This window comes from Varanus komodoensis, unplaced genomic scaffold (assembly GCF_004798865.1).
Source record: "Varanus komodoensis strain SLA01 unplaced genomic scaffold, ASM479886v1 scaffold13_1, whole genome shotgun sequence".
In the NCBI taxonomy this organism is placed as follows: domain Eukaryota; kingdom Metazoa; phylum Chordata; class Lepidosauria; order Squamata; family Varanidae; genus Varanus; species Varanus komodoensis.
This window is the reverse complement of record NW_025335408.1, coordinates 1,857,440-1,883,691: the sequence shown is the minus strand read 5'-3', so window position 1 is coordinate 1,883,691 and position 26,252 is coordinate 1,857,440. Positions and strand designations below refer to the sequence as shown.

At 38.6% G+C, this 26,252-nt stretch overlaps 1 protein-coding gene across 1 annotated transcript in view; it reads right to left on the bottom strand.

The window, feature by feature from the left end:
- Positions 1-25,336, bottom strand: part of TAFA2 (TAFA chemokine like family member 2) — a 35,991-nt gene extending 10,655 nt beyond the window's left edge. The window contains exons 1-3 of the mRNA XM_044422921.1: positions 25,231-25,336; positions 2,952-3,104; positions 1,471-1,599 (exon numbers count right to left, since the gene is read on the bottom strand). Of these exons, the coding sequence (XP_044278856.1) occupies positions 1,471-1,599; positions 2,952-3,104; positions 25,231-25,336 (388 nt within the window). The remainder of the gene's footprint in view (positions 1-1,470; positions 1,600-2,951; positions 3,105-25,230) is intronic.
- Between the last annotated feature and the right edge of the window lie 916 nt (positions 25,337-26,252).

Here is a 26,252-nt window from a genome sequence, read left to right as displayed (position 1 = left end):
CAGGACTACTTTGGCAATTGGTGCAGGCTTCAATTTTCTTTTCAGCTGCAGTTCAGGCACACACACGAAGTTCTATGTTCATTGTCTAATCTCCTATAGCTTTTGGCTCAAGGCCAGGAATCACATTATCAAGGCCAGGTATCTGCTGGCTCTCTATCAATATCTCAAACATTTTAGAATAGATGAACTGGAGCAGATGAACGACAAGTGATGTTCCTTAGCATATGAAAAGAGCCCGAGTACCTTCAAACTAGATTTCTCCACCCCGACTCCTAGGCTACAGTGTCTTTGGAAATCATATAGTAGTTTAATATCTAGAACTGGTTGCTGAAAGGTGAGAATGTATGAAGGACTCTGTGGTCCATGCATTGAATTCTTTCTATAATGCAACCATGAATTATTTCTGTACATGGAACCATGGTGGGGAAATAATATGGAATTATTCACTGAGCAAAGCACCTTTGTTCCTGCAACATAATCATTTCACCATGGGTGAAAAGCCCATCAACTCAGTGGTATAGTGCCACTTGCCATTTTGACATTCCTAGGCATGATCCTGGCACTTTCAGTTAAATCCAGTGTCTTAGAAATATGCTGTAAATCAAGGCAGAAAGTACGGAGCTAAATAATTCTTCTCCATGTGTTATGAATAATTCTCCTACATGAAACCAATTTCATCATATAAAATGTATGAAATTCCCATGCAAATTGGCATATAGAATGACTATGTTTTGTGTAATTTATTATATCTACATTTACTAGGAACCAACAGCTATCATGAGGGTCTGCTCATCGGTTTTACATGCTTGGCTACGTGGATATGATTCCGATCAAGTGTTTGCAAGAAATGCAGAGTAGAAATAAAACAAAATAACAAATAAAGAGAATGATTTATTAGAGATGCATTTATCCATGCTCGAAGTGCATGCATGAGTTGAATTCCTTCTACTACTGCTATGGGCTTAATGTGCATTAGGAATGTGGACCTTAAATCAACCTGTTTTGTGTTTCAATTAATACTTGAATTGATCTCTTGAATTTGTGAACAGAAACAACAGAATGGCTCTAAGTAGGTATGGAGCTTCAGCTTTAATTTTAACCAGATTGCCATCCAGGACTAGAATTAAACCTTGAATTCAGTCTTCCCCTTGTTCCTTTCCCCAGCCAAGAGCTGTTATGTAGAATTTTAAGCTTTTTTAAAAAGAGCTGCTGTATTTTGGATAAGAATTCATACTATTACCAATAATAATTGCAATGAGTTGGATACAGAGCTGGTCATACTCTGGGTAGATCCATTGAAATGGGATGGTCCCATTTCATTCAGTATGGTGAAGTCTAGATCCAACCCAATATTTTAATTATCTGCTTGTGTATTTCCAATCCATATTTAATAAATGACCTGCTGAATCAACGTAAAGCTCCACTGAGTCCAGCATTTTGTTTCTAAAACATATCTTGCAATTATAATACTCACTCTTGTTGTTTTCACTTTATTCCCAGAAGAACAACTCCATCCTTTTCGATCTGGAAGAACTTTGCATTCCTCCCCTTCAAGACATGGCTGCATGTGGCACCACCATTTTTGTTCCACAATTGAAGCTAGAGAAGGTGAAGACGTATGCACTGGATTTTATTGACAATACTTTATATTTACTTATTTCACAGCCATATTATCAAGACTAATGGCAGTGAAGGTGCAGTTGTCACCATTCCTTGCATTTTTTTCCTAAATACACAAACCCACAACGTTAAATCAAGAAGATAATTATATTTCCACGGTCATGTTCCTACATGGGAACAAAGAAGTGCTCCAACATTTCCAAGTGTGTTTAGGCAGAAAAAGTCCTGCCATTTGCAGCATGTCTCAGCTATTGTGACTGGCTGGGCATGATGGCCGTTGGACTTTTGCTGTCTGCAAATGCACAGGAACATGCCTTTAAAAGCCGTTCAGAGCCCATCCTTCATTTCGTCAGCTGGGTCCTTTGCCCTGCTGTTATCTTAAAGGCTTAATTTCCCCTGGCCTCACTGCCGCAGAACCCCTGCTTCTTAACTATTGAGTAGTCTAGCCTCTTTGAAAGCAACATGCTCAACTAGTTCAGTGGTAAATGACAACATAACAACATAAGGAAAGTGTTTGCAAGCTTTTCAGAGGAATTGGGGCATGTAGTTTTTTTAACTGTAAAAATAAAATGGAAAGAAATTGTTCATATAAGGAATGCAGGAGACATGACATTTGTCAGCCAGACTAGGATTATGTCATGGTGTCCTTGGCATCTCCCACATTCCTACTGGCAGAGATGATGTCAAGGACAGGGGTGGTAGGAGACCCGCTGAGGGCCTCTAGCAAAAACCCTCTGGAATTATTATTCTTCCTTTTCTCCATTGCAAATTACTTGTTCACCTGTCTCTCACTCTGGCCCAGGCAATGGTGCTGGTGAAGCAGGAGATACTGTTGTCTATTTACTCAATGGCTCTCTGCCTGGCTGGCAAGCAAGTGCTTACAATGACAGGAAAGAAAGGAACTACAGCAACTGGTGGCACTGGCATCAGAAACATTACTGACGCAGAGGGATCACTGAAGGTCTCTTATGCAAGGGAGGTGTCTTATGCAATCTGGAACCTGCCCTCCTGATCAGAATTGCACCTTCCCATCTGTTTGCAATGAGAGAAAACCTGTGAGGCTTTAGTAGCTTTATTAAAATGAACTTGATACAACATTCACATTTTTAACATCCCATTACGCTTCTCTAGAGGTTCCTTTCACAGCCAGGCTTGGTAATTCATTTTAGAATCTCGAGCTCTCATTCATCCTGGGGATGCCTTCAAAGAACTCTCAACATACTCCTTATCATTATAAACACTGGCAGCAGGCATAAGTGAAAGGCAACCATTTAAATTGCTCAGGAGAGATTGACACAAGAGGGAAGAGCAAACCAGGGAATATGTCGCACCATCAACGCAAGAAGGAGCTGCTCGAGTGGTACCTGCTACCTGCCCAGGAAAGCAGGAGCACTTCACTGTCTGTGATCTTTCTTCTATCTTGTTCTTATTACAACACCGGTGGAGAGCCACCACTTCACAGGTCCCCGTTTTAACATGATGAGCTGTGGAAACAAAATATTGATAGCAGTGATTACATTAGTATTCAATGCAACACAAATCTTTTAAAGCAGAAATGAAAACGCCGAGTGTCCTCTGCACTGCTGCTGTCATCCAAAAGTTCTCCTGAATGGAGTGTGGGACTTAACCTGTTCCCTAGCCTGGGACACATTATCAATCTTGTATCTCAGATGTAACGGCAAGACAGGCAACTATGTCTGGCCCTGTGTGGCTGGCTGCAGGCAGAAAAAAGAAGTGATCAGAAAGGCACAGGAAATTGGAATTGGCTTGGCATGTGCAAAACAGAGCAATAACTTGATATAGTGCAACAGACCCACTTATACACCAAAAGCCCACTTACATAATAGTATCTGCTGTCAGAGAGGGAGTGAACTGAGCTTCCCTCATGGTCAATGGTATTGAGAACTGATGAATGGTCCAGCAAAGCAACAGGGACACACTCTCCCTATCCAGTTCCTAGCATAGATGTTCTACCATGGAGAGCAAAGCAGTCTCTGACCTATAATCAGGCCTGAAGCCAACTGAAATGGACCTAGATAATCTGCATTATTCAGAAAACCCTAGAGATGAATCCCATTCAGAATTCCAGCCAGTAGGCAGCTCTCTTCCAGGCTATTATATCTGTCCCACTTTTCTCTTCCTTTCCCCACAATGGGCATTAAGCATTCTGTTGACTGAGCATGGCTAATAGGTTGTGTTTATAGGTCTAAAACCCTTGGAATTCCTCAGTTTTCCTCAGGTTACTACTTTATCATGGTGGAATCGCTCTCCTCCGTTACCTGCCCCTCCCACAATGCCCATAAACCTCAGGCTCTGAAACAAACACAATGGCTGCAAGGGTGTAGGAGGGCAGTCCAAAGTCAAAGTCCAGCTCCCATTTTGGAATATATTTCAGAAGCTGGCGTTGGTACTCCATCCTGTCCTATAGCCATCTGGGATCTGTCTAATGGCCACAGGATAGCATCCTTGGTGTGATTTTTAAAAATATTATTCTTTCCAAATGGTAAATCAAAGGTGATGAACAATAAACAGATTACAATAATAGCACAGTAAATAGCAGGTCACAAACTACAAAAAAGAAGAGATAAAAAGCAGCCAACTGAAACTAAAAACCGTAAGGCAATAACAAAACAGTAGCCAGCATAGCAAGCCAAAAGCCTTCTGGAACAGTAAGGAAGGTCCCTAGTGAGAAGGCTAGATGGGATTTGGACAGAGAGTTCCAGAGTCTGACGTGGCCCTCTGGCCCTCTATGTTTACACCCTACCATGTTTTCTATCTTCCATCTGCACCTGAACCATGTGTGTGTCACACACAACCACTGTGAGTTTTGTGAAATGAAGAGTGCAGTTCAGACTTTTTGCAGACAAGGGAAGTCCCTGCTAGAGAGATTCAAAACCTCCAACCTTGCTATTTATCAATCAAAAATACGTTTATTCTAATAACAGTTTTTAAAACACTTTGTTGTAGACGTATTGCTATGCCAAATATCATTCTGTCTTAGTCTTTTTAAAGGATGAATGTTCAATATGTTGAACTATGCTGCAAGCGGAAAATCAAACATATTCAGACAGTATCAATATTCTTTCTAACTCAAGGTGAAAGTTAATGACACTTCCGCAGAATTTCATGATACACCAACTGAAAGCAATAGCTACTTTACTGGAAGAAGCCTTCAATTCAGGAAACTTGTATTTCTGTGAAATAAAAAGCAAACATACTGACTTTTCGTCTTGAAAGTTATAAAGAGCTATAATCACTTTTACGAGTAAATCACTGTAAAAATTACCATTGGAATGTTTTCATTCAGAGTCTGAGAACTTTATTTTTCCTAACAGAAGATAACAGGTAAAGAATATTAAATTCAGGTGACTGAGGGGAAAAAGAGATAGCACAAGTGATAGTATGAAATCTGGTAGGTGAAGAAACCTGTGGAAATGTCCATGTCATACTGCTTGATGAAAACAGCAGTAAGGAATCTGAGGTGTAGGGTCTCAATCCAGTCTTCCTGGGCTTCCCCTTCAAGAGTGCTTGCCCAATGAGCAATTGAATGTTTCAGCAGAATGTAAGAATGTTATCCCATGCAAGTCATTATTATGTCTGAAATGACATTATCAAACCACAGGTTGTTGCATTGTGATTCTCCTTGGTGATTTGTTTACCCTTCCGTTATTAAAAAAACAGAACAAAAGCAGAAGTATTTATCAATTAATCAGTTAACTGGACAAGATGTTAGTTGTGTGTATGTATATGAACGGTATGGGGGAACCCATTTTGAACTTTTCCTTGTCTGCCATCAGCATGGAGGCTCCAACAGCTGTTCCAGAGGGATAAGTAACTCTTCAAGGAAAGAGCTCTCTCCCCCTTGTCACACACACACGTACACATTCACACAAGGCTGGAAGGAGCAGTCATTGATTTGGATGTCTGCCTTCATATTTTAGTAATAACCACTGCTATTTTTCATGTAGATTGTGCAGAGGTTAATGTCATGCGAGCTGAATGGTATAGTTTAGCAAGTTGTGTAAAGACCACTGTGGTCAGAATTCTGCAGACCTCAGAACTCCAGTCTACACTTTATCTGGGATGGTGCTGAAACAGCAAATTTTATGCGCTACATCCCCCTACTTGAAAAGTTCACTGGAAGGAGGGCTAGAAACATCTCTCACTGAATGCTTGGACAGCAACTGCCAGTTAAAATAGGCACATTTGAATTGATGGACCAAGAGGTAGCCGCAGTATGAGGAACTCCACATATTCCCAGGCACAAATAGAAACAAAGGCAGGCACTACATCAGCAGTAGCTCACAAACCTGGTCAGTTACATTGTCAAAAGACAAAGAAAACAATAGCAAGAAGTGTAAAGTTAGCAGTATTACCCACTTCCTGAATGTTGTGTACTGCGTAATTTCAGTAATTCTTAGATTTTGGTCTCCACACACTCCTATTTAATAGTTTTTACACAGCAGAACCAGTTCCCTAGGGATGACACATTCTGCCTTTTAAGCAGAAGCCAAGCATCACCTACATGTGCAAATGGGAATCTGAAATGAAAGCTATTTAACAGATTTAGATAGTTGCAAAACACTTTGAAAATAAATTAGTGCTGAAACAAAAATTTTTTCATGGTAGCACATTTCTCAATCTTTAGCTATTAGTGAGAAAGAATGGGGCACTTTTAGTTTTTTATGCCAATGTAATCAAATAAAATGAGATGGCCATTCAAATTTATATATGATATAGAAAGGTATTTCGATGCATGCTGTGTAGATTAGATGAGACTTGCCAATAACATTGCAGAAGAGAAATATAACTTTTGCTCAATCTTTAATGAGAACAACAACTTTCCATGTAAGAAACTGCTGGTATTTCAGTGCAATAAAAATATAGGCAAAGAGTTTCTATTTTCGATAGCATGTATAACCAGTGCTATCTTTGCACATAGGAAAGTATTGGCACCAAGAAAATTGCACTGATAATTGTGTTGGCCATTCAAAAAAATCCCCAAATTTGCCTCAGTGAAATAGGCCAATGAAAGAGATGTCTAAAGTGGTGGGGGAGTGATAGATCTTTTCATTAAGCCAGATGTTCCAAAACTGGGATAGGTGAGGGGGAAAAAGACTGAATTGATGGTGAGAAGATAGGAGTTGGGTAGGAGGTGTCTACAGACATTTTAATAAAACTGTATAAAATGATGTAGATATTTCAGGTTCAGTTTCTGACATTTCACTATCTCTTCCATTCTCTGCTTATAAGATGGTAAATGAGCCTTGTTTCTGCCTACACATATTCCCTGGGTTACAACATAGCAAACCAAACCATCATTTCACTGTATGTCTACAATCATGATATGGTTTAACAATCAATCCTAAACAGAAGTAACTTCCATCAAGTTCAATGGAACTTACTTTCAAGTCAGTCTGTGTGCCCAAGACATTAAAAAATGCTTGGCACTCATAACAGTTAAGCATTGTTTGTAATGAGGAAATGTGGAAAAGCAGGAAACACGAAAACTAGGCAGACATACTAAAGGGAGTTTGTGCAGTAACTGGGACCCCTCACCAATGCCAGACACCTTCAGCCAAACACTGGAAGACTCCTCCACAGCACTCAAACATTTCATTTGTGTATGGAATATATGATCATGGAAGGAACATTAGATGCTTTTCAAAGATGAGAAGAATATTGGGGAGGCTTACAAAGGCAAAAATATGATCCTTTCAATAGTTACTAGACTTCCATCTATAAACTGTTAGGATAAGAAGAAACCTACTGAGTCACTAATATGCAGGCAGTTGGATCCAGTGGTGCTTTGCATGAGAAACAAGCATTTCTACCCACAGAATGTTCCATGGTGCTTTCCAAGTTCAGCCATCCATATCCCATCCTGTGTTGTTCTAGAACACCCTCCCCCAAGCTCCAGAAACTTATCTGAGGTGGCAAAAATATGCATTCCATAAGTGCTGCTCATAGAACTTAGGATGCAAAGCCCTAATTTGTAAAGATGAAACAAATGGGTCTATTATACATGTATCTCCCCACCTTGCACATCCAAGAATCCCTTACTATTATTTTAGCTCCATTCATAAGAAGAGTTCTACAACCTTCCTCTCTTTTTTCTCCCAAGGACAATGATTCACTTATGATAATATCAACTAATGATTATTATTAACTGTAAGAAGATGGTAAAAGTCATACTTACTTGAAAATTATTGCCTTTAATGCATTATGGAGTATCAGTACATAATAGTTAACACTGCTCCACACATGTTAAAGCTGATATTATGGTAGTATCAAATTCTGCATTGATTAATGATAAGATTTCACAGTTGTCCATCTCCATCAGTCTTGATATGGTTTTCTTAATGTATCTATTCAATATTCTCTACCCATAAAACATAAAATACCTCTGACATTTTATGGACAGCAAATAAGTAAATGGAAATCACAGTGTGACTAAAATGTCTTTCAACTCAGGCCCCAAATCAGCATGTTATTATTCCATGGCCACAGATCATGGCAAGGTGAGGGTTTTCCTCTCCCGACACAATGAATATTTGCTTGGTTATACTGATTGACAAGAAAAGCAAATATAGTTTATCTTTCCTCCACACTTCAGCAGTCTTGATGTGTCACATCAGTCTCAATGCATCACTCCAGAAAGCAAGAACATGAACGGCCTTGCTTTTAAAAAAAAAAGAAAAAGAAAAAAAGCCTTAGCACATAATCTTTAGATGCTTGTGGTTTTTCCAGTGCATTGCAAGATCCAACTAAACCATGTAATTGAGACAAGATTTTAAACTGATCTTCCTTTGGTAAATGTCAGATTAAACATTTGATAAATAGATATTGCTTTCTCTTTTTTTAAACATGCTGCCTTGGGAAATCTGACTGTTGTTGAAGGGTGTGGCCTTCGTCTTAGAAATGTGTCTAGATTACAGATGAACATGTATATGTACTTATGCGTACATGTGTATGCACTGTAGACATGTGCAGCAGTGCCTCCCCACAGACATCTCTTCTGTTGGGCAACTCATTGCAGTAGTTGCCTACTATATTCAATAATCACACATACTTCATTCAAGACTTTCAGAGATTTCACAGTAGGGTTGGAAGGGACCAAGAAGTCATATGGTCCAATCTCTGCTTGTGCAGGATGCCAAGTTACACCATCCCACTCAGATGACTGTCCTTGAATGTCTCTAGTGCAGGAGAGCCTATGACCTCTCTAGGCAATTGGTTACCCTGCCATTTTGCTCTGACAGTGAGGAAGTTTTTCCTGGTGTCTGGTTTGCTATAGTTATAAATTCATTGTTCTGTGTCCCACACTTAGGGGTGTGTGAGAAAAGATCTTTTCCTTCCTCTTTGTGACAGCCTTTGAGATACTTGTAGAGTGTTATCATATCCCCTTGTAGTCTTCTGTTGGAGCCAAAGTATTTTCACAAAGAATTTTTACCTAGAATGTTATGTCAAACTATAATCCAATCTATTAAGAAGATATATCTGACTTTTCCAAATCTATTGAAGTCCTGTAATATATATATCATTCGAATTGCTGAAATTAAAATAGCATGCCTAAGCCCCAATTCTGCCAGCCATGCTTGTTTTCTGTTCACATTGACTGCTTTACCGATCATCTTTTCCTGAGGTTTCTCATCTATATCTTTGTTCACAATTATATTTTCCATCAGCATTCTTTTCTTTTTCCTAGACTATGCAATTTAGTCCCTGGTGAAGCTGAATTATGCTTTTCCTGTTATGAAATAATACTCAGAAACCACTCCACATATATTGATATGAACTTTCATCCACAAATATTTATCACAAAGTTATCACCACCATACAATGTTATCAGTAACCAAGACTACTCTAGCACAGTATGTTTCAATCTGCAATTATTTTCCCAAAATATTTTCAGAGATTTAGGAGTAGAAATGCTTAACTCATCCAAAAGTCTGTCATAATTTGTCACATATTCTGTTTGAAGCAAAATTAGTAAAAAGTTACAAAGGAATCCTGTATTTTATAAATGTATTTGCTTTTGCAAGCTACAGGCATATTCCAAATATGGACTCACAAATTTTAGTATCCAGACAAATATAGGCTTGCCATTAGCCTGAGATAGGAAAGGGATATGTTTTGACCCTGTAGAGATCTTCAGAGACATTTCAAGTACTTCCAAATCCCAATACAATGGCCGGAAAATAGCTACCACTCATTTCTCTCAACACTTCAGGAAAAAGATGCCACTTCATTCCTCTCAACACTAGGAGAGGAGAAAGCACTCACCATGCAATTGTGAGCTAATTTTTAGGACCTTGGGGGGAAAAAGCTGTACTAATAGGAGTGTATAGACATATATACATGTCACTCCATCTTAGGAGTAGCTCCAAACTTCATGTCTACCATGACAGCCATGAGTCTATCTAAGATGGCATGTGGCTTCACCCATACTGCTGTGCACGTGGATCTTATTGATTGTGTTAGATGGGCTGATAGTGATCCATGAATGGAAGCAATCTCTGTAGTTCCATTGTTGTGGGCAGATCATTATGTGGTGGGGTTTAGATCTGCTGGTGCTCAGAACCTCTACAGGTGATTGAGATGGACTATCCCTCTTCCTGGGAAGTTGATGGATCTGGATGGTTTCTTGATGGCTTTGGGAGATGTTCATATCGCCTGGCAGGTGATTCTGTCAAAGACTTGGCCAATCTTCAAATGGAGAAATGAGCAGTCACTCCTGAGCATCCACTCTTATGAAATAGAGTCACCCTGGTTTTCTATTGACAAAACGAGAGAAGTTGGTGGAAAACTCAGAAAGAATCTGATAAAGCACAGACTAGAGCCTCTTTTAAGGTCTATTCTGTGGCAATACAAGCAGCAAAATAGAGATAAGAGCTTCACTGGTGTCCTGTCTGTTTCTAGGCACAATTCAATGTGCTGGTTATGACCTTAAAAGTCCTATACAGCTTGGCTCCATAGGGACCATAATTCTCCTCAATGAGCAAGCTCATAACCTTAGAACTTCTGGGGAGGCTCTTCTCAATCACTTTCACAGGCCTTCTTGGTGGCTATCCCAAGGACCTGTAACTCCCTTTCCAGGGAGGCTACATTTGTATTCCTCTCCCTGTTGTGTTTTTGGAGGCAGGCAAAAGTCTTTTCTGTTCTGGCAGGCATTTGGGAATAGTCTGGACCTCTGACTGCTGGCTTAGTTCAATTCTATATATTTAAGTGTTTTTAATTTGAGTATTTTATATAATTTGATATTGATTTAATTATATGTTTAACTTTTGTGCATTTCTATTGATGTTTTCATTGTGTAAATGTTTAATGTTGCAATCTGCCTCAACTCCCAGTACTGGGAATAGTCAGAATATAAATGAATATTATAAAAATATTTGCAGGTCTGATGCATTTATCAGCTCCCTCCTAATTCTGTGTTCCTGCTGAGCTTAGGTGTAATCTTCACAGTAGCTGGATGGGAATGAATTTCTCAGGAATAAATATCATATCTAGCTCTTCTTTTTTTATTGTTATAGAATCTTACAGTTGAAAGGGGCCTGGCAGGCCATTGAGTCCAGTCGCCTGCTCAATGCAGAATTCAAGTCTCCCATCCAGATTCCAAGGCCTGACCTTGCTTAGCTTCCAAGATTAGGTGAGATCAGGCATTCCAGGCTATCTACGTATCAAGTTTTAGTTCCAGTGTGAAAGAGAAAAAAACTGGTTTGTAGCAACAGCCCCTGAGTTATTTAAGGGTGGTTTTACCCTCAAGCCAGAATTTAGATGTCATGACAAGCTGTGACTGGGTGGATGATGATGTGAATTGTGTCTGGCAAGTATTATGGCAAACTACTGTGTTGACAATGATCATCTGAACCAGGGAAAGAAAGAGACTGATCAACACAGTGGCCTGCATTTTTCTCTTTCCTTGTGGGTCTAAGAAACCGGGGCTGTCATGATAAATATCTGCACTTTTACCATTGAGACTTACTCATACATCACAGACCCAAACATAAACCACCTGAAATAGCCTCTGCGTGAATAACATGGTCAACTATATAGAAAGACCCACACCACGGGAGGGAAGTAGTTTCCAAGGATCACTGGAAATCGTACTGCAATTCTGAATGTAATAATAGAGACCCATAAAACAATTATCCATAGAGAAGCCACTACAAGAGTATTAGAAGCAATTTCTCTTTGGAGTCTTTAACACATATAAGCAAGATTCTGGACAATGGTTTATCGAAAGCAGTTTCAGAAACCCCAAATGCATCTTGGTAAGAGTTAAACTACCGAGATTAATCCAGCTGGATTTCAAGAACTGCCTCTGCAATGCAATTAACCTGCTTTGTCCAGGTGCACGAAGGATGACAAAATGAGTTCATATGACAACACACAGCTAAAAGTGCTTCATAACCTTTCACAAAAACAGCTAATGAAAAGTTTGCCATGGTCAAGTTGCCAAACTTGCTGCATTGTGCCAGGAATACATCTCATTCATCAACTTGACTGCCAACCACCAGTTACTGCCATCTGCACAGGAAGACTTTTGCCCCCTTGGCAAAAATTCAAGGAAAACTGTATTGTATTTGCATTTTCAGGATGGTCTACAGAAAAGAACTGAATATCCCAAATGTATCATCTAGATATAGAAATGGTCTTTATATTAAGTTAACTCAGTTAAGTGGGAAGGAGGGAAATAGGCTGGATTAATAGGAAAAAAAAACCTGGCTCACATTCATCTGGACACACAAACTTTAGAAAACACAACTCCACCAGATGGAGGACTCTGTATAGAATCTTTTGGGCTGGGAACATTTTCATCCATCTGACTTTATCCTGCTGGGCTTAGCAAATATAATTTCATTCACTCACTCTTTTGGTATTGGTGAGTGAATATTTCTGGCATAAGCCTGTCACTTCTCCTGTGAAGGTTACAGCTATTTTTCAAGATGGAGACTACAAATCAGAATTCACTGGCCAATTTCTATAATTTGAGTTTTTGGAATCAAAAAGCAGTATCCACAATCTAGAGGAAACTGAGTGGCTGCATCTTCCAAAATGCTGAGCAAACTATTGTTTCAGATCTACTGTCAAGTGAATATTTACAATGCTGCCTTGTCTACAAATCTATATTTCATGTGCATTTCACTTATGGGGCAGTTTTGTACTCAAAGTCTCCAAAGCAATATATAAAAATTATGTAAGCAGACTACTTGTCAATGAAAATTAAAACTCTTAAAAATAAAAATAAAATAAGTGTGCTAGGTTGACAGTGATCTCCATTTAAACATTTTACTCTAAAGGACAATGACCTTAGGAGAATGTTCTGTACAGAAGCCTGTTTACTATGTACAAATATTCAGGTAAGCAATCCTTCTAGGCATTGATGCTTCTGTTCAGGCTCATCAGATCTTTTCAATAAAAATCAGTTTTCTCAGTTATTCTTGAATCCATTCTTTCCTAAGAATTTCTCTGTAGATTAAACTTGACGTACGCTGCTAAAATATCAGTCGAATGCATTGTTATTAGTTTTCCACCATTGGTTCTTTAGCCTGAGACTCCACATTTAAAAAGATTGTTTCTTTGTAGAGTCTTGGGATATCACAGGTAGCCTCAGTTTAAGAGCCATATGGTTTATAGGAAAAAGATTTTATCATAGAAGTTGCTAGAAGTTGCTAGATTCTAGAAGTTGCTTTGTCTTTTTCTTTGTTGTTCTGGATCTTCAGAACATGTATCAACTTTTACTGAGACAAAGTGAGTACCTAGTGGGGTCTTTGAAAATTATTCTGTCATGACAAATGAGACAAGGAGGCTGTGGGGGACAGAACCCCAGATTCCCAAGGGAGCTAAGAAAACCACAGTGCATAGCTGTTACAAAGGGGTCCCTTATAGTTTTGTACCAGTGTGTACTGAGAACATGCTGCAGGCTCTCCTACAAAATGGCTGTCAGGAGTGGGCTTGGACATTCACAAAATGGTGACCATGATGGGCATGGCCAGTCACAAAAAATTCATATCCCAGGATTAAACCACAATGGCTAACAAAATAACCTGCACAAAACTCAAGTATAAAGCAGAAGAGGAATTTGAGTTCCAAAATGCAAAATAATGCTTCAGAAAGCACAACATTCTTCTCCAGTGCCCATTTCGCAGAAGGCAAACTGAAGAGGCTCAGAAACAAGTAATTTGGAAGGAAAATGAATGCAAGGAAAGGTGGGATTTCAGTCACAAATGCACAGTTACTTATTTGCTCCCATTAAGCACAAAATACCTATTTCACAGAAAACAACCTGGTAATGCTCAGCAAAAAACATACAAGCAAACATACAACAGGCCCAGACTTCCCAAACACACCTTCCAGCATAACTCACCAAAACAAACTAACAAACAAACACCAGCTAAGACATGCATCATATTGAAAGGGCAAATACCCCCTCCACACACACATACAAATGCACACAGCACAGGCAAAATACCTTCTGTTCCCTGCCACTCCTTAATCTTTCCCATGGATGCTTCCTTACTCCACCTAAAGTAGGGCCCACCCCACCAACTTTTTTTCTCCAGGTGCACTGCACACAAACTAATAAAAGCACTGGGCTTCAGTCTTTCACCATTTAGATTTCTAAGAGTGGCTCTTGCTACCCACATTTCCTTATCCCAGTTCATTAAGGCTATTATATGCTTTAATTATAAAGTAACTATTAGGTTTCATAGAACATAATAAACTGTGTTGCTCCACAAGGTAAAAAAAATCAAACTAGGTAGTACTTTGTGTTTGGATTTTACTCATTATAAGCTTGCTTTAAGTGCCAAACATGTTCTGGAAAAGTAGCATATTAGTGTGCTAATCAATATGTTTAGCCTTAAGTGTTCAGAGTGTGTTTTCACTACCTAGTATGTATTCTCATTGCAGGCTTTTTACTTATCCATTATTAGACAGTCCAGACTTGTATCAAGTACATATGCCATATAACCGGTGCACTCTTTCATTCAAAGTGGGCCCTTTCATTAAAAGTTATCTTCAAAGTGTGGCTGGGAAGACTGACCTTTCAGTGTTCTGGTCCATATAATCTGACAAAATGGGGTGCAACTGGAGGAGCTGCCAAACTATTTCTAGACCCAAACTGTGAAGTAAATACAGCTTATTATAAATGCATTTTCTTTCAGTTACATGCCAGTTAAACTAAAATGACTCCTGTTCTTCCATGTCCAAATACATTTAAGAGCCAGCATGCATAAACATTTTAAATTATTGCACCCATTTTAATAATCCTTCCTTGACTTTTCAACTGTTTTTACCTGAGGTAGAGATGTGACGCTTTTGTTAAGGATATTCTATCTGTGTTTCATATGTTGTCAGGCATCCTTTGTTCTGTCCTTCAATTATTTACAGAATCAGATTCTTTACAAGAATTTTGTTTTACCAAAACTGTTGAGCTAAATTTTATTTGCATAGTGTGTTTAATACTAATGCATACTTAAACTAATGCAAATTAAATTAACTCTCACCTCAAAAGCGAAAAACTAGTCCATTTTTAGAATTGGAAGGATTTGGAAAAGGTGGTCTGTTGTAGAATCTACAAATTGGATTCAGAGAATCCAACATCTAATATCCTTACCTTCAACAGTGTCAGAAAGTAGTTTTGCAGGGTATCCCACAACTTGACTTGATCACAGGAAAAAAAACCTTCATTTTCTATCTTTCTGCTCCATTGGTAAGCATCAGGCAAAGCTGTTTGATGAGCTTAGTCAGGGGACTAACTCTGCTCAGACCTTCAGGAAAAATAAAGAGGGGACTAACAATACAAACTACTTGTCTTGTGAAATCCCATCTTTTAAAATGAACTCCCTTGGTATAAGCTTCCCTTCATATTATTGATCCCATATAAATAGTGAGTCTCTAAGCCATAGGCCTAATGAATCAATAACATACCTAAACAAAGTCAAAGAACTAAATCGGGGTAGGAAATCAGTTTGCAAAGGGGCCAAAAACTCTGTAAACAATCTCTCTCCTTATCCAAGAGCTCTGTTTTAAAACGTTCCTTGTGCAATACGGAAGCTTCAGGAAATCCAATTACGTTCTTACGTGTGCCTTCCTGCTAGAGTCTCTTTATGCACTTATTTCGGCCATACAGTTCATGATACAGCTTCATGAATAGCTGGGGACCAGGTTATCTGACAGTTTGCCTTTCCCAGTATAGACTTAGGCAATCACTAAAATCACTGGAGTCCACTGGTTGCTCTTTTTCTTACAAGCCACAGATTTCCATCTAGCAGAAATCTGGAAACAACTTTTCAGCATGGTGGTAGCTGCCTTATGGAAGATCTGCTCCACTGGTATTCCAGGAGTGCTAACTTGTGGTTTGCTTTAGGTGCCATCTCTTTACTCAAATCCATTCATTATGCTGCCCCGTTACTCTGCTTATTAATCATTGTGGGATTTGCCTGGGTTTCAAATATTTTACATAATTTAATCATTTAACTGACTTTTTATGTATTTGTAATTATATGTTTTAAGCTGTTTCTATAAATTGCTTATATATCTCTTTTGATACTATAAACAGTGTGTGTAAGATTGCTCTTAGAAATGTCATCAAAGTTTGCAGTTAACTGATATTAAATATGAATTTGCACAGCTTGTAATATTTCAATTTTTATTTTAGTATGTATGTATGTATGTAAAACGTTTTATCCCATCCTTTGCACAAGCCTCAGGGCAGCTTACAAAAGATTAAATAATAATATAAAATACAATTAAAACATTTGATAATAACAACTCAAAACTAACAATAATAATAATTCAAACTAAAAGAAAGAGGGGAAGAAAGAAAAAGGAAGAAAAAGACATATTACAGACACAATCCTGTGACTGTTCAGACAAGGCAACCCCTTCAACTCCCAGCATCCTCTAGCCAGCATGGAATTGAAATGTAATTTACATTTTTATACCACCCAATAACAAAAGTCCTGGTTCTTCCTTCCTCCATTCCCCTTAGTTCTTGCCCTCATGCAGTGAAAGAGCAGATGTGTAAGAATTTTGCATCACTTTTTTTTTATAAGAATTCACCCAAATGTCCAAAATTTATATCCAGGCAAAAAAAGAACAAATTGTACAAAAATCATAAATGGAAGAAAGTGAAACTGACAGATTTTGTCCATCCAGAATCAGGGTTTTTAGTGTATTGCTTTTGAAAGTCTGGGTTTGAATTCTGTATTAATACTTTATTATGTGCTCACATAATCTGTCAGTAATAAACTAACAGATTCACTCACTGCTAAGAGGTACATGTATCCACTATGGAAGATGCACTTTCTTCCACTGTAGGGACAAAAAATGCATACCTCTTAGGAAATCTATCTTTTTGTATTTGTCTAAATCACAGCCTTGTTATTATTTAAACACATGTTGCTGTAAACTTCAGCTGCAAAGCAAAGTTTAAAAACATATGTTGTAGTCACTCATGTAGCTCTACTGAGACCTTTGGAAAAGCACCACTGATAGTCAAGAACAAATTTATGGTTATTTTTTATCTCTCCCATTTGCCACCAGTCATGGTATCCTTAAGTGTGTATTTTCTTAGAAGTCTTACATGGGACCAACAAAAATAAATCATGGCTTACCTAAATGTCACTAGACTTATTAGACTGGAGTTATATGCCAAAGGGAAACCAAGGCTTGGGTTTTGAGGGGAAGTTTTCTTTAACTGACATTTATGTAGCTGAGGTTGATTCATGTTTTGCTACTATTATGCTTGGATTACTTGTGTACGTTGGTTCCAAAGGTTGGTTTGTGAGCAGTGTTCTCTCCTGAGGTGCTGGCCTCACCTTTGTGGACCTCGCCTTCTGCTCCTCTGGCTACCAATAGCCCAGTCTTGGCCACCAAGTCAAAACATACGTTACATCAAGCAGTTGATGAAAACAGGTTGAAGGGAGGGGCTGAAAGACAGGCATAATATATAAAGATTCTCATAGTGCATTATTTAGCTATTCCATGGACCTGGCTTCTCAGATGAAAAGGCAGATATGCCTGCCAGTAAATCAGATACTGATACTTGCCCTTCCTGCTCCCTTATCTTTTTCTTTTGTTCTAGTGAACCTTATTTTACTTTTAACTAAATAAAAAGGCTAATACACAAACCACTGTCAGATGCCTGTACCAGAGGAAAGCTGCATTTTTTTTCAACGTAACGAAGTAAGAGTTGCCCATTTACACCCTTTGCTCTGCTGAATATTGTGGTTGTGCAGAGAGAACAATCCTTTCATTTTAACTGATGCAGCCTTCTTTTGTTTCAGCTAACTAGATCCATAGTACTTGGGTGATTTTGTCCAGTGCAAAAAGAAGGAAGAGAAAACTGCAACAGACGTGGTCGAGGATAGGAAAGCCAGCGGGGAGGGCATGCTTTGACATGGCATGAGTCAATTTTCTTTGTACTGCCCACACATAAAGAAGTCACTTAAGCCTATTGTTATAGTGCTTCTGTCTTTTCCCTCAACTGACCAATCCAAATAATCTTTGTAGGTCTGACGGGGTCCACAAGCTATCTGACAGAAATAGGTCCTCAGTGTCACTGCCAATCTGGCCAATTTTTTGCAAACTGTCCTTTAACTAGAAAGGAATTAGCAGTGGGAACAAATGGCTCCTTCTGAGCCATTCTGGAAATTACTCATTTTAGCTGGTAGAATTTCTTAAAAGGAGAAAGAAATCCAAAGTATTTAATATTACAGAACACAAAAAATATTCTATCTTACTAATGATGACTATTGAGGAAAATAAAGCATCTGGAAAAGGGAAACTTTTGGATGCTTAATTCCATTACTTGCCCCAGAACATCTGCCAAATATAGGAAGAGGAAAGATAACAGAATAGGAACGACTATCTAAGATCAAATCATCAGGGCACCATAGACAAAGTGTGATGTAGACCATATAGCAGAGCACTGTGCACATTTGAGATGACAGCTATTGGAAACCCCTAGGTTTGTATTCAGACAGAAATGACAAGATGAAATGAAATGGCTGAAATGAAAAAGCAACCACCCCAGTGTACAGAATAAGATGCCACTTTTTCTGTACGAATATGATGAATTCAGAGCAAAGTGTCAGGTGCTGATATACCAATCCCCAAGGTTACAATGACTTTTCTACTCAAGGTACCACCAAAGGATTTGTGACCAAAGGCAGAAGCCATAGTATAAAACCTAATTCCAGTCCCTACAGTATTTATATCCTAAAATGTACTGAGTCCATGGTCAGGGTCTGTGGAAGTCAAATGAAAAAAGAATGTAGGCCTCCACAAATGATGTGAGGCCATTGCTCTCCATCTGCCATAATCCAAAGTAGTACAATGTGCCACAAGGAGAACTAATAATGCAAATGCTGATCTCATTCACAGGCAACACATCAAGTCATGAAAAGCATGAAAAGCATATACAGTATGTAGATGCTACCAAGCAATGGATTCAACATCTGTGAAGCAGGCAATTTTTTTCCTAACTTCCTGGCTTGGAAGCCAGCCTAGAAAAAAATATTCATTCTGCAAATGGTCCACACAGTTGTTGTTACATGCCATCAAGTTGTCTCTGACTTATGGCATCCTTACGAAAGGATGCTCTCCAGATTGTCCTATCCCTGCTCAGCTCTTGTAAACTCGTGTGTGTGGCTTCCTTCATGGAATCATTCATACTTGGTCTTCCTGGTTTTCCTCTGTTTTTGACTCTCCTTCACATGATTGCCCTCTCCAGTGAGTCCTGCATTTTCATGATGTATCTAAAGTACAACACCCTCAGTTTTGTCATTTTTGCTTCTAGAAAGAATTCTGACTTGATTTGTTCACATATGCATTTGTTTGTCTTGTTTGCCCCAGTGAGTGTACAGGCTTCATATGTGATAAATAATGGTAGTAAATATTGGACTTTTATATTTTAATCCAGTGCAGTTAGGAATAGCCATAGAAATATCTATAGGAGCAAACAGATTGCTATGTGGCGTCCTGGGGATTTCAGGCCTACTTCACAGTGAAACTTCCATGCATGGGTGGGACTTCCAGGGCAAGCCTGAGTCTTGCTTCTACACCCCAGTGCAGACAATGGCTACAGGCCACTTTGGGATACAGGTTACTTAAATAATAAAATAAACACTGGGGTTATGTGTGAATCTTTAAAAAATACCAGGCAATGTCCAATGCCTCAGTGCTAGCTTAAATGTATGCTAGTGCCACATCCTCAGCTCTTGCTAGGCAAACAGGAAAAATTAGACGACAAATTCTGGCACAAGTGGCTCTTTTTCCCTTTGCCTAGCAAGCACTAATGAAGTTTCACCAATGTCAGTTTACTGTACCAGTACTGGATTCAGCTCCCTGTACCAAGGAATACATTTTGTCTTGCTGATCTTAAAAAATAAAATAAGGAAAGGACTTTAAGCATAAATGGGCATTTTCTTTAAATCACCTTGCAAATAAAAACGTTTTAATGCCAGCTATATGCTGCTATGCTGCATTGCAGCTATATACAATCACATTAACTATTATTTAAAAGGGGGGGCACAAACTGGAAGATCAATTATAACACAAGTTCTCATTTTGCTTGAAAGAGAGCCATGGTGATATATTCTAATTATGTGGTTGCTGTAAGTGAAGGTATTTTTCCCTTTAGTTCTACGCATCTGCAGAACCACAGCACAGGTGTGAAGCTGGCAAGTATTATCTACTAAACAGTAAAGTCCAACAATGTTTGTTCTGAAAAATGGCATGTGGGACAAATCATATTTCCATATACTGAAAACACAACATGCGGTAGCCTGGTGGGACAATACTTGTTCCTTCTTTAGCCACATGGCAAAAATATAAGAAATGGTCCCACATGACTTTCTACTGAAAATATTTTGTTGTCCACATGCTTGAAAAATGCTAGAGCTTCTTGAACCAACAAGTGCTACCAGGATTCTAAGCTACGTTAAATTTAAATGAAGAGTTCTAACAATAATTTAGTCATCTTATTTTCATACATTCCTTTGAGTCTGTGGCAGCTGCAGGTGTTCATCTCTCTATGCTGATTTTAAATAATGCTACTCTGTGCTCAGCCAGTTGCATTAAACAGCTGACACAACTCATGCCGAAGTCAGCATATCACAGCTTCCGATGTTTGTTCCCAGTAGCTGTTCAGGTAACACACAAACACACATTCTCCTTGGCAGGTTTTACTACAAAGGTGGCCAATATTTTTGACATATGTGCAAGAAGTCACATCCGAAGTATGAAAATGTACCATTTCAATCCATATAAATGTTCCTATTGGTATGTTTTTCCTCTAGTCAGATGAACTGGGGAGCAAGCAACAGAGCAACAAAGAGGCCTGTCCACTTTTTACTGCCCTTGCAATGGCAGCAAATAGCAGCCTGGCCTTCAGACTTTAAGAAAGTTTTGTTTTTCCTATTGTAGCGTATAATGAGTAGGAAAAGCTTCATCAGGTAAAATTCTGTGTGTCATGGTGGCACCAAAATCAAATGAAAATGTTGGAAACTCTGAGTGGGACCCATTTTTCCACTGCCCCTGCCTTTCACAGTATAGGTTGGCCACATTTGCTAGGAAGATATTTCCTTTTACTTATGAATCTAGAAAATACATAATGAAGTAATTTTTATCAAGTTTTTTCTCTCATCTGTCAACCCATACTGCCTCAGAAACTCTCCCTCCCTTCCTCCAATCACAGCAACTTCACAAATCTCACTCATTAAAAAGTCACACTAGTGACCCTTTCGTGAAGGTGAAATTGCAAGACAGACAGACAGACAGACAGACAGCAGTTCTGTCATTATAAGCCACAGATTCTATTGCTTACAGAATTGACCCTTGTAAGCTAATAACCTGACACTTCGCATTTATAATTCTACCTGATGAAGTCTACATTATTGAAAACTGTCAAACTATTCAAATTACCACAGATACAGTGCATTCAAACATTCTGGAAACTGACAATTTTTTTTATTCAAGCTTTGACTCATTCTATTATGCATTTCTTTCAAATTCTGAGGGAAAGCACTTCTATTTTTTATTCAGGTATATTTTTCATTCTGACCAGAAGCACAACAATTATCAAGGTTTTTCTGGTCTATCAAAGCTTAGGACAGCTACTGCTGGCAACTTTATGTTGGACACGCTCAGTTTCACTGAAGCTAGAATGGTGCCAGTAGAATCCTGTGTTTTAATTCCACCACTCTTGGCAGTACTCGGACAGAAGGAGTTGCAGGGAGCTGTCAAGTGAGATGACAGTGGTGTAATTCAAAAGGCTGAAGGAATCATTTTCACTGATGGAGAGAGGAAGGAAAAGGAAAACTGGCATGCAGGCTTACACTATTCTGAACATGTAAAGGTGTATCTGTACACATCTTCTGAGTTAACACCTTGTTTCTGTTTGAGTGTTCAGTTACAGTAAATTTACTCTTTAAAAACCAAGGAAACCCAGTTATCAAATACCTGTTGGTTTAAGACTGGTCATCTTATGTTGACTGTTCTGGATGGGGTTGCACTTTCCTGGAAGGAACCTGCAACCGTGCTCTGGAGGCCTAAGTGGCTCTGGGTGCCTACTCTCAGCTTCAGTTCGTGGGCAAGCTATGACCCTTTTGGGGCAGAGATGGCCTTGCTTCAGTAGTCTGTGCTCTGGTAACACTGAGTTAGATTAGCACAATGCATCTGCACAGGGCTGCCATTCCAGATAGTTTGGTAGCCATAGCTTGTGCAAAATAGGAGGAAAATCGATCATGAAGACTTGAAGATCTGAATGTATATCGATTTTTTTTTCTGCCTGTGCATTTCTGAGCCTGATTCAAATCGCTGTCTTTGCCTTATAAAGCCTTACCCAGGTTAGGACCACAATATCTGGTGGAGGACCTGTCCCAGCATAAACCTACACCAGAGCAGGTCTTCTCTGTGATAGCCCCTATTTATAGAACAATTTTCCCAATGAGGCTGCAGAGAGTGGGCCAGGCTCTTGCTCACTGCAGACTGTGCAGTGGGATTCATCTTCAGGTTCTGAAGTGGAAGTGTGGGTGGCACAGGAGCAAAGGAGATCTGAACCCTTTGAAGTTCCTTCGAAGTTGCTTGGTGAAGTTTCTCTCACTGTGCATGAAAGTCAATCTGTTTTGGAAGAGGTGGAAGGGTTTTCAGGGAGGGAGATGGACCATATGCAGGACCCAGTCCTTGACCCAGTAAGGAGACATTAGGAGAGCCAGAGGGGCTCCATTGCTCTTACAGTCTTGCTCTCCAACAGCAAGAGCCCCCTGAGGGTGGAGCCAGTAGGCTCACTGAAAAGGAGGGACCATGGGCAAGTTTCCAGTTTGGATTCAACTCTTTACGTGAGCAGAGGATTCTCCTTCCAGCTTTGGTAGAAGAATATTAGTTAATATATGATCTTTCCATAAAAGAATTCAATTGCAGAGTTTGAATGAGACAACTGCATTTCAAAGGATTGTCTTGAGTTTTAGAATCTGGAAAGAAGGGACAGGACTAGCTCACAACAGGGCCCCAGCTGAAGCCGACACTGTAATTTTTTCAGTGCCACATTAAGATCTTCCTCTGCTGTCAGGCAGTTGACAGTGTATGATAAGCTTTTTAACAGGTCCTCAGATGTCCATTGTTGGGTGTAAAAAGTGTGTGTGTGTGTGCACATGTTCATGTTTTTATGTAGCTTTGGATACTAGGTACTATAGAAATGTCATAAATGAGTGAAATGAAACAGAGTATGAGGACCTGTTATTTGGGAAAAGAAGCCACACTGTACTTGCTAAGGCTTCTAAAAAGACTTGTTGAATCCAAGCCAATATGATAATCAATGGAAGGTTAGAATTACTTGCAATCGATAATCAATAATTATAAGCTGCATTTCAAGCAGAGCAAAATAAGGAAGACAGTACGAGCAAACACACGGTAGTCAGATACCTTGCTAAAAAAAATCATTCTGCAAATCATTCTTCAAAATGTTGCCCAAGCTGTTTCACAAGGCATTCTTAAGAAGTTGTGCAACTCGTCATGACTTCATAAAGCAATGTGATGCATGTGTTACTTGCTCTATTAGCAGTTCTGTAATTGTAATTTTTCTGTGAATGTAAAGTTGCATATAGTCCATCTAAGACAATAATTCAGTTATTTAAAATACTTTGGTAATTTAAAAAGTTAAGCATTTTATGTATTTTAAAGACATTGCTCCAGAAGTTCAGTAACTCTGACTAACCATTTATTTGACATTTCATGTTTTGACATTATAAAACATACTTTGCATTATAGACATGTAATCATTTGTTCTGGAGCCCATCAAGACAACATATAAAAAGTCCATGATTGTATTTCACAGAATTTTATTTCTTTCTCAAGTAGGCATAAGAGGACCTGGCATGAATGGAGACTACATGCCTCTATGTACCCGTATGTTTTCGGCAGTGGGTCAAATATTTCCCACTGGAAATTATCCATCTATTACATTTCTATATCATCTAATAACTGAAATTCTCATAGCAATTCCAAGATTTGCTAATTAATCAGGAAAACAGCAGCTGGGTGCCTATGGAAGAATTTAGAAACTTATCTCCTGCCAGTACAACTCTAGTTACATTTTCCTTCTCCTCCGCACTTCAGCAATTACATTTACAAAAAATGGAAATAGTAGATTCAATCATGGGTTTTCCATATCCATCCAGTTTTCAATATCTCATCCTAATTCATGCCATCTTCCCTGCCCTTTTATTTGCAGTACCATTAATTAAATCACTATGCAGTTTTTCAAAGCTTGACTAGAAGAATATACAGAACCCACAAAGTAAGAAATAAACTTGTATAACTAAAAACTATTATTAGCATCTCCAGCTTCTTTTGATTAAGGGAAAACTGGTGGGTTTCTATCTATTAATTCATAATTCAAGGGATGTTCTTCTTTGGAGTATGGTTCCTAGTTATAAAAGAAAGAGAAAAAAAGAGTGCGGTGGGGATGGGTCAATTAACTGCCTCTAGAGCTGAACCTTTCAAACTTTAAGCACAGTTCTTTAATACCACATGAAGAAGTGCTTTGCCAAAAAATAACAGCCTTGTTTCTGTAGACACAGGAGAAAAAAGAATTCTTAGGTTTTACTAAGTGAACAAAGCTGCTGAGTACACCTATTCACAAGTCCATCTGTGAAATTATTGGAGACTACAGCAGCACATGTGTTTCTGAGAAATATTTTTTATGGGGTTCATTTCATGAACTCAATTATAGTATCCACATGTACACTTTGATGAATAATTTTTATGAGAAACTACTCTAATTATAGCCTTACTCAGTTATCAAATTTAGCATTTTCAGATAAAACAGAAAATACAGCGATAAAGAAAAAAGAAATTCATTAAACAACATGTGTGTAGCATAACTTTAAAAATAAACTGCAGGAAACTGAAGCAACATCACATATAGCAAACTTTTCTCAATACTGATGTATGCATTAACCAAAATATAAGAACAAGAACAATTGCACTGTGTTATGTTATTTCAAAAAATACTTTAAAGTTATATCATTTTTTCTTAACAAATCTGTAAAGTGACGCCACATAAGTACAATACATGCAATGCAATTAGTATCTTACCTTTGTGATGGTTTGCCCCAGATGCTATTTTTCCCCACAATGTTACAACAAATATTATTATTAGCAGTTTTCCTTTTGTTGCTTTCTGTAAGTATCTTTTATTCATCCTGGGAGGGAAACACAGAAAATGAAAAAGAAAAATGTTCAGAAGTACTTAATTTATCATTTTTGTAACTTTATAAGTAGTGAAAGACAGGTGTCAGACATCACTTTATCAGCCATGTAGTGTTGATGGCAGAATGTTAATCCATCTGCCCTAGCAGAGAATTAGATCAAACCCACTTCATTTACTCAGGCTGGTCTTTTAGCCCATAAGGAAAATGCTGTAACATTGCACTACATGTGTTCATCTGTGTAATCACTAAAGTCTGAATTGGAAAGGGAGAGATTTCCCCTGAAAGAATGGTAGCTTTTTAACTATACCAATGTAATAACAAGTGTTGACTTTTTTCCATAGCAAATGAAAAAAAAAAAGATGAAGTAGTTAGCTGATGTTTTGACAGATGCATACATCTTCCTCTGCTCTCTTATAGACTGACAAATCTAGGCAACATTAAACTATACACATGCTGCTATGAATTGCATCATGAAACAGCAAGGAGCTTAAAGGCATAGGGCTGTCAGACCCACTCTCTGGGAGTCTCTTGTAACTTTAAAGAGTTTCATGGTCAGTGGAACAAAATGATTCCTAGCTACATTATTGTAATAGAAGAAGCCTTTGAAACCTTCTACTTGCTCCCATCAAACTCAGGATCTGAGAAACTTTAGCTAAAAATGATGGATAAAATGGCCAAAAGGGACATCACTTTAAATTTATATTTAGCAGCTTCATTTTTTTCACCATCTTCTCATTTTTCCTCTGGAATATGTACAGGTCCCCCAGTTGGGATTGGGATCATAACATGACAGTAGGGGGCTTTTAAGATCCAGACTGAGGGAACTGCACCTCCTCTAGAATAAAAATGAAGATAAAACTGCAGGTTTAAAGTAATGTCTGTCTGTATCCCAAACTTAGCTTACAG